The 12,906-nt window shown below is 40.2% G+C and overlaps 1 protein-coding gene across 3 annotated transcripts in view; it reads right to left on the bottom strand.

The window, feature by feature from the left end:
- Positions 1 to 5,435, bottom strand: part of ptpn12 (protein tyrosine phosphatase non-receptor type 12) — a 40,367-nt gene extending 34,932 nt beyond the window's left edge. For all 3 annotated transcript variants that reach the window (XM_075471502.1, XM_075471501.1, XM_075471503.1), the window contains exon 1: positions 4,874 to 5,435. In XM_075471502.1, the coding sequence (XP_075327617.1) occupies positions 4,874 to 4,975 (102 nt within the window). In that variant the 5' untranslated portion in view covers positions 4,976 to 5,435. The remainder of the gene's footprint in view (positions 1 to 4,873) is intronic.
- Between the last annotated feature and the right edge of the window lie 7,471 nt (positions 5,436 to 12,906).

Below are 12,906 nucleotides of genomic sequence, written 5' to 3'. Positions count from 1 at the left end.
TGAACTTCTAAAACCTGTCGAGAGTACAATACTGAGCCAAAAAGCATCAACATGTGCTTATGATGGGAAGATAATATCAAGCCTGGTGTGAGGACACATCACAATCGTAACAGCTCGCTCAGATTAGCGTTTCGATTTATTTCCGTTGTGCAATTTGTTTCCTCTCTTTGCACAAGGTTCCTTTTACTTTTTCTCACCTCAAAACGATTCGCAGAATCCCCCGCTGAGGATCTGAATACCTCTACAGACACTGTTATATTCAGGCTGCTGTTCGTGTATGACACAAGGACATTGCGTTTGTGGAATTGTGTCCTCAGCTTGGGTTAGGGTTAAAAGCAGAATACTGGCATATGCTTTTGTTTTTTCCGGTTTAGTCCTAAATAAAAGCCTTAGTTTAACTGCTGGTTAGGTCTCATATTATATTCCAGCAGTGTAAGAAGTTGTGGTTTTATGTAGCAGGTTTAACATTTTCTGTATTTAAGATTTCCAGCCTGCAAGCATTCAGGGACACAACAAAGCCTGCAAAAAAAAAAAAAACATGCACACAAAACCTTGAGGCATGTTAGAGTTGAATATTTCTATAAAGCAGTGTGGTGGGTCCATCTCTTACAGAGCGCTTCCCATAACACAGAGGTCATCGGCTCAATCCCTGCAGATTGCATGTCTACTATAAACAGCTGTGAGTTCAATCAGCCTGGCCTTGAGCTTCATTCTATACTCCGACCACCTCTTACTGCACTGACAGAAAGCGTGAATGTGTGTCATTAAAAAAATGCTTTGAAAACACCCAAAACTAGAGAAAACCTATGGTTTTCCTAGCTTTGACTGCAGAGTCCGGACACAGAGAGAAGCATATTTCACAAAACCGGGTTTGTACATCAGCAAGGCAGCACACATAAATGCATCTGAATGTAGCCATCAAATCAAAGGTAACCAAAGCGAAGTGCGCTCATGTTGAGGTTTCACATCAAGTTTCACTTCAGTGACCAATAATGTTCTGTACGCGTGAAACAAAGGGTGCAAAAAACTGATTATGGTCTAACGGGACACATGTAACCGGGTGGTCGACAGCTGACTAGCCGGCTGAAGTCATGTGATATTTGGAGCTGGGTAGTATTCAGTTCATGTGCAGTTTGCATCCGGTTATCTTCTCCAGCCTCCCAACAACAAATAAAATGCTTTCAACATTTTACATATATCAACATAACAGAGTTTGTTTCCTTCAAATCACACGTTCACACGACTTTAGATTTGAATTTCGTTCCTCTTTTTGCTGCCTTTGTTTGATTTCACTTTTTAAAACTCGTCGGTCTAAACATGCTCTGCTGTTTCCAACTGAAATTTATGACTCGTTACATATTGTTTTACCTTTTACCCGTGTAAAGAAAATTGTAACGGACTATTTCAGCTTATTCTAAATCCCCTCCTTTGGATGTGTGCCCTGCTCCTGCTTAAAAAAGGTTGACTCTGCTTTGGAAAGTCGTGAGTTGACTGAGCCAGTTGATGACCACTCTTTGCCATTGTTTGGTTTTGTGGAACCACCAACAACATGGATGAATCAAATTTTCGAGAAGCTGTCACAGGGGAGATCCTAGGACTCAACAGTGCACGTTTGCCTTTCAAGTAAGTTCATCATCACCACACCACTGATTAAAATACTAAACTTTCCCACTAAATCTTTTCATTTCTTTACTGATCAGTAAAATCACAGCAGCAAATTAAGAAATAGATCTAAAATCGGATGGCATACGTATTTTGACCCACAGTGTGCCCCACTTCCAACTTTCACCTTGCTCATGATGCGGTGCTTTTTGTCTCAAGCTTCATCGGAGGCCTTCGGAAAATATGCACACGCTTGCCCGGTGTAATTTACCTCTGCATAAGTGCAGCAGGAATGAACAACTCTCCGAGTAAACAAAGAGAGTTTGAACATTTAGCATGTGTTACGCATTTGTTTCTCATGGGGGTCAGACATGACAAAATAATAACCCAACACAATACAGTACAAACTTCCGAGATTTAAGTGCAAGGTGGAAAAAATCCACTGTGATCCCGCTCCATCAAATTGCAGAAAAAAAAAAAAAAAAAAAAAAAAAAACTACTGAACAAAGCATATAATCTCTTGACTCCTCGCCCCACCAGAGCCTGTAATTATGCCTATAAAACACATTCTATATATAAACAACAATAGGCAGTTGCAGTGGGAGTTATGTCAGGGTGTTCTGGTGACTCACTGCACAGAGGAGCACACCCCATGCCACTGTGGTATTGTGAGTTTGACTCCAGCAATTGAAAGCTTCACACAAGGCTTGACACTGCTCAAAGTGTCTGGCAGCAGCGAGCTAAAGCGCTGTCTAACATATAGGTTGCAGCTGGGGAATCTTAACTGTGCTCGGTATGCCGACACAGCCCACCTGCATGCTACCGGGACAGGTTTTCTCGGTTCCTGGCCGTGTGTCTCCTCAATGATCGTATCAAGCTGATGCTGTCAGCAGCAACAAGAAAATAGCTCGAGGCTGCATTGACACGGACACTTTAAAGCAGCGATTTAGCAACTTCATTGGTGCAAAATTAATGGAGAGGATACAGTTCATAATTAAATCATTTGCATGCCCTGAAGACACACCTTTATAAGAAACGTTAAACTGTAAAGCTAGCAGGGAATATGTTTTACTGTGGAAACAAACAACTGTACATCATGCCAATGGAACCGAACTGAAAGAAAACATATAATAAACTGTTTGTTTACCAAAAAAAGGAGGGGTTTGGATTAATATTCTGCAACGTTCTACAGCAGCGAAGTCTAAAAGCATATTTTACTGGAGGAACTCATGACTACCTAAACAGAAAGCAATAAGATCACACCATCACTTCCTATTATTCTTCCATTTGCGTGCTATTAGAGGACTGTGGTTGCAAAAGGCAATTTGACGAGGCATGGATGTGTGTAAGGATGTGAATGTGAAGTATGTCTGTTCTAAAAAGAGAAGCTACATTTATGCGGTTGAATAGTTTACATGATGATTTTAAAGTCGAGCCAAACCGGCAGTCATGAAAAACAGAGACAGGGTGATGTTTTTAAAACATGAAGTTTAACTGGTCACACTTGCAACAAGAAAAAAAATGTTCGGTATCTGATGATGGTACGTACTGTGAAATGTATATGTAAATAAGCAAATCTTTAAACAAGCATCAGCTCATTTGCTTTTGTCCATCCCTGAATTCCTCTCACACAGCTCAATGAGAAGTCTGACTTTGCGCAACTTCTCCTAATTTGCCGTTTTCTAAACCAAAACTCTCATAGCATAGATCAGAATAAGAAATCACTGGGCACAAAACCAGACATACGCATGCGGTCTCGCTTGTTTTTCCAACACGTGCTTAAAGCATTGATCCAAAGTGTGCTAAAGAGTTGACAAAGCACCAAGTTTAAAGCCAGGACAAAATGTTATGAAATAGGCCAAGAAAGAATGTTGCAAGCTCCGGCAAGCAGCTTGCATGAAGTGGGGAAGTAAGGAGTGCGCGAGTTTGTTTGCAAATGTAGGCAAAAAGAGGGAAAGTTATCCGAGGCAGATCAGCCTTTTTGCTATACAATCACACCCTAATACATTAGAACAAATAAGAAGGTGCCCGAAAGATAACGGGGCGAGTTCCCCCATTCATTTATGACTAATGCTTAATTCGCCAGACTCCTTAACGGTCATTCAAATCGTTTCCTTCAAATGACAGCCGCTCTTACCACAAAATTTCCAAACACATCAAATCATAGCCACCTCACAGCACAAATGTTATGATAGAGGTGCCATTCCTGCTGTGGCTATTCCAGCTATTTCAAAAGCCTCGGAGTGGGAGAGGTCCTGTGTGGAGTCGAGAATTGCAACATCCAAAGATGTGGTGAGGGCAAACTTATGACTGCCAGTGTGCGGTCATCACAAGGGAAAACAAAATGCTACTAACAACCAATAACTCTTTCTAATCTAACACAGATTAGCTACTGAAGAATTAAATCTGCTGTATGCATCCGACACTCGCTGAAAGATTGGATTGTAATCACAAACAGGACCCATGTTGCAGCTGATCATTATGAAACGGCTTCTAAAGAGGAGGAATGCAGTTTTATCTTTGTGGATTTACACTCAGCAAGTGTAAATATCAGTTCTGATTCAACATAAATGGTCATTTTAGATAGTGTAGTTTGTGGCACTCTTAAATCAGATGTCTTATTTCACTAACTGTACATGCAAATTGAGGTATTACTTACCTAGACTACACAAGTGCCCAATTTAGTTAGTCTATAAATATTCAAATTGAGCTATCTAGCAATATTCAATCAAGAAAAATACAAAAGAATACAAGGAAACCACAAGAGATAATAGATGCAATTAAGCTAATTTTTGTGGATATTGACTGCAGATTAAGTATAGGAGAGGACAATGAAGCACTGCACTGTATCCCAACAATCAGACAGCAAGCAAAAGCCACAATAACACTCCTCTTTAGCCTGAGCTAAGCTGCTCCAGCAACGCCACCTAAAAATGAGCCCAGGGCCTGAAAGTGGCGTGAATGTGTCCCTGTGTTGTTCTTTGCCCATTTTCCTTTAAAGAAACATAAGTCGGTGCTGTTTCTGTGGTCTGTGAGACAATGCTAGGCCGCCATATAAAGCCTGGAAATTAGAGGAAAAGGAAGAGGGCAGTGTGGCCGCCCCTGCCTCACCTCCTGGGGGATACAGGGAACCAGGAGACGGGGAGGGGGGATAGGATATGGAGGGTCTGTATGAAGGAAAAGGTGGAGATTATGAAGGACAGAGCTGTCCGAGTGAGATAGAAATAAGATAAAGAAGGCTAGGTATAGACTCATGTTAATTTTGACCCACCATAAAGTCGCTGCCGAAGTTGTCCTCTCCCCTCTCCTCGTCCCCCTCGCTCATGGCCTTCACCCCCTGGATAAACTTTCTTAGGATGCCGGCTTGGTCCATCCTTCAGTCCTCTTGTAACGTTGCCTTTTCCTTACAAAAAAAATCTCCCAAACAAGCAAGGGGAGGACAAATGGAAAAAAAATAAAACAAAAGAGGACACGAGGGAAAGGGGTAAAGGGGGAATAAATAAAAATAAATAGGCTTCACGGGTCCTCCCAGGGAGTCATCGTCGGTCCACAACACAACACATTTTTTTATTATAGCCCCATGTTGTTTCTCCCTTTCCTTCTTTCTTCTGGACTGTTTTCACAACGACAGCGGTTAGTCCTAAAGAAAAGCAGCAGCGGCCGGCTTTCCTACCCTCCAAACAAGTTTACAACCGTAGCATAATAAAAACTGTAAATGCTTGGTTCTGCGAGGGCAGAAAAATGCAGAAAAAAATACCAAAAAAGCCCGGTCCGGACAGTCTATGTACCCCTCCCTGTCTACCTCGATTGCCACATTCACACACTGCTGCTCGTTATTCGCTTACTTGAGAACATCCGGACTGGGCAAAGCCAACGAGAGGTAGACCCGCCTACCGCATCGTATTCCTATCTCTGATTGGTCGTACGACAGACAATACTAGAATACTATTGGCTGAAGTGGATGTGGCTCTACCAAAAAGACAGATCTGATTGGATAGAATGTGTGTCCGTTGTTTTGACGCTCATGGTCAATGTGATCATAAAATCTCACTGTAATAATGATAATAATAATGATGACAATAATAATAATGTCAACAGTAATATTATGAATAAAAATACGAAGAATTTAATTGTTTTATAATTGTTGTAAAGAAGTTAATTGCTTTAACAGCATAGATAGATAGATAGATAGATAGATAGATAGATAGATAGATAGATAGATAGATAGATAGATAGATAGATAGATAGATAGATAGATAGATAGATAGATAGATAGATTTCTCTATTTGAATAATATGCTTTTTCAAGAAAATGCTGTTTAGATAAAAACGGAGTAAAATCCCTGTTGTTACTATTGTGGTAGAAAAAGTAAGAGCAAAGCCTAAACTAAACTGGCCAAAATTATTATGAGCAGCATAGAAAACCAGTAGCAAAAAATAATTTGGTGTGATATAGCTGACAGAAATAAGGAGAACAGAAGAAGCATATTTGTTTTTTTGCTTCTTTTTTTGTTTTTTTTTGGGTTGAAGCTGTCGAGGGACAAGAACTCAGTGGGCTCTTATTCCTGATTAACTGTCCTCCAATAAACACTTGGGAAAAAAGGGAATCGAGTTACTTTGTTTCCCTTTAGTTCTACCAGAGACAGAAAACAAACCCATCCATTCAGAGTGAGTAAGAGCGAGAAGGAAAGGGGATGCTGTCTCTGGGCCAAAAAGCTTTTTACTCAAACAAGCTTCTTGTTGTTGCTCTTGTCTTCTAACTTATTTGCTTGTTATCCCAGTGCATATTCAATGTTTTCTTTGCCTGGTTTTCCTTTTCTTCCTCCTTTCAGCATTAAGAGGGACAGAATCTGCTGCCCTGCTGCTGTTGAGAGTTTTACTCAAGTTCTCCTTTCTTCTCTGAGTCAAATTTAAATGGCGTCAGATAGGCATTGAATGGGATCTATATGGTTGTATGCATTTATATGCCTCAAAACTACTGACTAGTTTCATTATCTGTCAATTAACTGCTCAATTAATGCTGTTTTTCCTTTTAAATATGGTGGCTGAGAGGTGCAACATTTCACAAGACACAACAACAAACAGAGAACACAACATTTCATAACACAAAATTATTGTAAACTAATTACTCTTCAAGAGTTTATTTAATCTTAATCGTGAAAATAAAAAAATCACATCTGCATTGATGGAGACTAGGGAAGATAACACTTTTAAATAGGTGGTAAAGTCACAGGAATGACTCACAGCTTCACAGTTTTAGAGACTGACAAACTATTCCTCTAATGCTAAACTGTTATGGCACTGAGACCTGACAAGAGACTTTGATCAAGATAAATGGCTGAATTTTCCAGCCTACTGTGGGAAAATGTGTCAGGAAAGCTATCGGAACGTTCCCAAAACATAAAACTACACAAATAATACCACACTCCAATGAGACACCATCGAATGGAATTAATAAGGGAAACTTTATGATGGGAGCATAAAACAAAGGTGGGAACATTCCTGCTCTGTGAATAGGAAGGCACATTAGTGAAACTGTGTGTGCTGCTTGTTTTTTCTCGTCCAAAATGAGAAAAATAATAAAAAATAATTGTTTTTTTCTTTTTTAGAAATGACAGAAACAAAACAGGAAACACAGCATCCGTGCAGAATACATAGTCTTTCAAAAATCCCAACCTTTAACACACCATAATGAAGGTTGTGCAACATCTTTTGGATGTTGGATCCTCATTTGTGAGTCGCTTTGGATAAAAGCGGCTGCTAAATGCACAAACATAAACAGAAGTGGCAAGTTCTTTTTCAGGTGTTTTTGCATAGACAAGTCTAATTTCTAATTGTATTTTTGTGTCAAAAACAGCTATAGGACATCGATGATGCTGTGGTCTGCTGCACTGTGTGTCCAAGGCTAACGGCTGTATGAAAATTAATATTTTAGGAAAGACCTTGTGTCCGTCTCTCTGTCACTTCCTTTTCCAGGCCCTGGATCTGGTTACTCTGTACTGTATCTGACCCTGACCTCTGACCTCCATGTGGGGGGATGAGGGCCAGGGGTTCAACGTTTCACAACCGGGTTCAGTTACGTATCATATTTTCATTCCCCTCTCCCTCCTTAACCAATATCCTGTGCCTGCCCACCTCTGCTGTCTTCCGCTGCTTTATCCTCATTTTAAACTTGCACTCCTTTTTATCAGTCCTGTCTCCCTCCATTCCTCTACCTCTTAACGATTCTTTTTTCTTTCTCCTCCTTTCTTGCTGGAATGTGCCGCTCAGAAGCAGCTGAGTGCAGGAATGTTGCTGTAACAAGCCTGTACATAACCCGTAAGTAGGGAGGTTCCCTGCACACCCAATCTATCTCTTCATGTAGTTGACTCTCTTCCTCACTGCTGAACTCCCTACTTCCACTCCCTCTTGTTCTGTCTTTCACTCCTGCAGCAGAGGGATAGCATGAAGATGCATGTTTGAGAGCAAGGCAGAATGAGAATTTCTGGTCCGTATCCACACACTACCTAGAACGTGAGCCTGCCTGTTGCAGCAATGTTGTTTGGTGAAAATGTCTGCCCTCAGGGCACAGGAATGACTCAGTGGCAGGTTACACAATCACTCCATGCCCCCCTCCAGTAGGAGCCGAAAAAATCTTCCATACACTGTAGGTTATCAATTCAATGAAAAGCTTGAGTGAAAAAACGGTTTCAGTGACGATGCATTGTGATCATTATCATGATCTGTGGTGAGATCTGCCACAGGCTATGAGGCATGAAAACAATTCCAAGCATATGTCATAAGACATTCAACACTATTTTTCCAGATCTAGTTCAACATCTTTGAATCAAAATATCAGAAGAAGCACACCATCATCAAAAACCCTAAGAAGGAAATTTCTTTTAGTATAATGGAGTGAGGAATCCACAATGTAGGTGAATCTGTGCTTGAGTATTGAGACCACTTCAGGCTGTTGGTCCAGCTAGACTACAGCGCTTAATGACACATACTGCAGTCAAACACTGAGTTCATTCACCTTGTGCCAGAAAAAAAAAAGAATCTAGCTATCTTCAAACTCAGTCAAAGCCAGTTGATGCTTTTCATGTCCACTTGCCTGCTCATTGTCACTGTCTTTATCTGCCCAAGTTAGTAAGAGTACCCTTTGGCTTGAATTTCACTTTGAGGAGGAACGCACCCATTGTCTGTATATAAAAGTTGCGTCAACATGGTAAATGAAGCATTTTAACTTAGCCTAGTGATTGATGCCTGCTGATCAAACCAACGATTTGCTTCAGAGCTGAGGTTAAAGCTGAGTCTGGAACTAGCTGCTATACTTAAAGATCCTAAAGTTGCAACCGGCCTTTCAGGAAGATCCTCACTCAGAGCTACGTGTTTTTTTTTCTGTGTTTGAAATGAGGGGCCACAACCCCAAAAACAATAGACTAACGATCTGAAGTGATTACGGTATGAACAAAACTACATCCAGGTGCACTTTTGCTGTTGACTTTGAAAGCCAACATCAGTCTGTGCTTGTAGTTGTGAAAACCATGAATTGGCATTAACATGTGGGTGTGCTAACATTTGCTAATTAGCAATAAATGCAATGCACAACTAATTATATTATTTATGCAAATTCTTCCTCATAAGAATGGAATCAATCAAAACATTAAGGATAGGGACAATAGATGAAATATTAAAGGATCAAAATTATTTTAATTCAGACTGACAAAAACATACTGTAAGTATATGAACCAAATATTGATACATCAGTGTGTGTCTGCAAAAGGGACACAGTGATGTTGTGGCTGATGTGGCCCTGCTCAACCCTCCAGTATGCGTCTGTGTATGTAAATGTGCTCCCGAATGCAGCGACAGTCTCGGTGTGGTGCTTCCCTCAACAGATTCCAGCCAGCCTGTCCCTCTCCAATGACACATACACATAAACACCCAGGAATGTCTCCGTTTCCTCAGAAGATTTGCATTTGACTACCTTGATAATCACAACCATGGTAATCATTATCTCATGGCAAGTGTTCATGTTAAGATTGAGTTTTTCATTCATGGAGAGTTGCTTTTAGTTTAAATGAAAAAAAAGAGAGAGACATGCCTCCAACACTGTGACTGTGTAACCAGACTTATCTTCACAACATGAATACGCACAAACATGCACATACTCTGGCAGGCAGCCAGGTACTGGTGGCTGGATTCTCGGTCAGATTTAGACATGTAATTACTGTCGTAACTTTTGGGAGCTGTGTATTTGTGTGTGTCTGTGTGAACTTGTCTATCTAAATATACTGCATGTGTTACTTGGGGTGGGTTTACGGCCACAGACTGACAATTGCACACAACGGTCCGAACAAAACTCTTGGTACTGGGAGGTAACTTTTACTGCCCACTGGCACCACCTGGTGGCCAAAATGAGAACACTTGAACGTCTTTTCTTGTGCACCAGATGAGTTAGTTTTATAAATTCTATGTGGCGCATCAAAAAATGGGGAACAATTTTGTGGAAGCACATTGGGATGAAACCGAAGAGCAATCCAGTGAGACCTCTGTGAGGTCAGAAAAAAAATGATCCAAAATGATTGCGTACAGATTTTTAAATCCGTTTCATTGTAGCATAGTGATGGATTTTATCTTTTTACCTTCCAGGCCATTGGTTTTGTCCAGGCATGCGTTACTCTATTTCTTCTGATGAGTCTAATTTTCATTTTATTCAGTCACATTCACCAGAGTCTTGTTCCAGTTTTTGAAAAAGCTCCCGTTGCGCCGTATAGGATGGAGCCGAATCTGAAATCATGCTTTTATGGGTCAAAGTATAGGTTGCTGGGCCTCAACAATCAGCAACAGATAGTTTATGTTCTTACTTATGTGAAACTTTGAATATAAGGAAAGGAGATATTCTGTGTAGTAAATTTGAAACTTTTTACACGTTTTAAAAATACATTCTGCATTTTGAAGAACTCTTTGGTGTTAGCGAACAGTGATGTCACAAATTATGGCAACTTACCAGCCAATCAAAGCAGTATAGTATAAATCAAATCATCATAAATCATTTGCCTTTGGTGGAGAAATGCTTGTCACAAAAAACAACTTATGACAAACTAATGACTTATAAACTTATAGTGCTTAAATCAACACTGACTCAGTTGACAAAAAAGGATATTTTCAAAAAAATTAAATGAATTGCTTGTCATGTTAAATTAAGGCAATGTGGTTGAATCTTAAAAAAGAACCATTACATACCAATGCTACATCGAAAATAGTCAAAGCTTCACCCAGTTTCCTGTAGCACAAGCAAAAACAATGTCCCACTGAAACGCTGACTGATTTTTAGTTTTGTTGAGTTGTAAAAAAAGAGATAAAAGATAGATGATGCTTACCAGATGAAATTCCAGCTTTAAGTGTTGGTGCCTGGTTTAATCCATGACTGCAACTGATCACGTGACAACCTTTTATGTCAACAGTCGGAGCATTTTAAATTTAACTTTGCATATTGATTTGTTTAATGCACAGGAAGAGCATGCAAACTCTACACAGAAAGACTTAAAAGATTTAAAGCGGGAAACCTTGTTGCTGTGAGGCAGTCCTGTATTTGATTTGGGTGTTTCATGAATTTTTTCAATGTTTCCTGTCTGGTCGTGTTGTCTTGAAATAAGTTGTGAAATGTGGTGCTGCATTTGCAGATGATTGCTTTATGCTCCGACTCTCTTGGAAAGGGCATCTCTGAGACACAAAGGAGATGCAACACAACACCTTCTCCAGTAGACAAATAGATTAACTCAGAGATCAGAGAGAAATTAACTGAAAAAACGGTCTTAAATTAGAAAAGATTTGCATTCTTTACTGACTATTGTTTTCACATGTTTGGGATTTCAGAGTGGAATCAAAGGTAGAACAGCTGGAACTATGATGTCACAGAATGGTGCATGAATGGTATTCTGTGCATATCAGTCCTCATATTTAGTGGCTATTGCTTGACATTTGAGCTGATCGTATGAGCAAACTTATTAGACTGATCCACAGTCTGTATTTTCAGATTTGTACCTCTTTAGTTCAGTGTACCATGACTGTCAACACACAAAGGTAAGAAACTATTTTTTGTGTTACTATGATTGATAATCCTTTGGTATTACAATGAAACCAGTTCATCTTTGTGAGCTTTCCCACCAGGTCGGAGATTAAAGATAAATGAGAGAAGAGCAGAGGAAATATCGTGAGGCCGATTACCTTCTCGACTTTATGTAGCTGCTCTCTTTGCTCACCATTTTTGTATTACTTTGTTGCTTTAAATGGGGACAAAGTGTGATAAAAAAAAGCAGTATAGCAGCTTACACAAGCTGTTGATTTGATCATTTTGAGTGTCTTCAAATCTCACACTGAATTGTTTCCGCTTTGCGACTCACCCAGGGTTCACGATCACCTGGCTTCTCATATAACAAATCCTGCTGCACGTAAATGCACCCTGCCAGAAACTGGCACTGGCCACCTAATGATAAAACATAAAGGCAACACAATAGTAAGTCTGCCTAACAAACTGATCCTTAATTTGCACTGCATCTAAGTTTTAATGACTCATGTCATAACTTATATTAGTATAAATTTTGCAATTTTTTCCCCCAAATTGTCTGCCTCTTCTTCTGTTCATTTTCTGTACCGATGGAAATATCATCAGAATGTTGGTGGTGAGGTGGTCTCCACTCATTTTCCACCATTACTAGCTGAGGCAAATGTCCAGCAGCATGCCAGATTTTTGGTCAAATGGTCCTCAGCCTACAGCCCAAGGTTGGACTCACAGTATCCACAGCAGGACTGGCAGGACTTACAGAAGCTGCCCATGTTACCTGCAGGTGAGTTCTGTTTAAAGGAGCCGTTTAATCAGTCTGAAACGCCTGATCTCTAGGTCATCTGAACTGACAACAACACTGGAAACATCTGAAGAACTTAACTCCTGAAACATTTAGCTTTTCCTTGCCTTTTCTTTGTCTGAACTATTGTGCAGTTGTACAGCAAGACATTAACAAAGAGACGAGTCGACTGACACGCGTCAGACTTTCTGTACGGCTGCCCCCTCTTTAACACACAACCCAACCCGGCTCCCGGGAATCAGTGCAGAGAGACTACTGCTCTCCCATCAATTGCAAGAAGAACACAGCAAGCTGAGAGCTGAGTGTCCCAGAGCAGACAAAGCACTAATAAAGAATAAAATATGAACATTTAAACGGTCAAACTTCTCTCTTTTTCTTTACCTCGAGTGTCTTATGACCAGTTAATTACTGCTACTAATGGATTGGGCTCAGTGCTGGTTGGACCTTTGTGATGT

Source organism: Odontesthes bonariensis, chromosome 8 (genome assembly GCF_027942865.1).
Source record: "Odontesthes bonariensis isolate fOdoBon6 chromosome 8, fOdoBon6.hap1, whole genome shotgun sequence".
Classification (NCBI taxonomy): domain Eukaryota; kingdom Metazoa; phylum Chordata; class Actinopteri; order Atheriniformes; family Atherinopsidae; genus Odontesthes; species Odontesthes bonariensis.
Note: the sequence above shows the minus strand (reverse complement) of the source record. Positions and strands in the feature narration are given on the sequence as shown.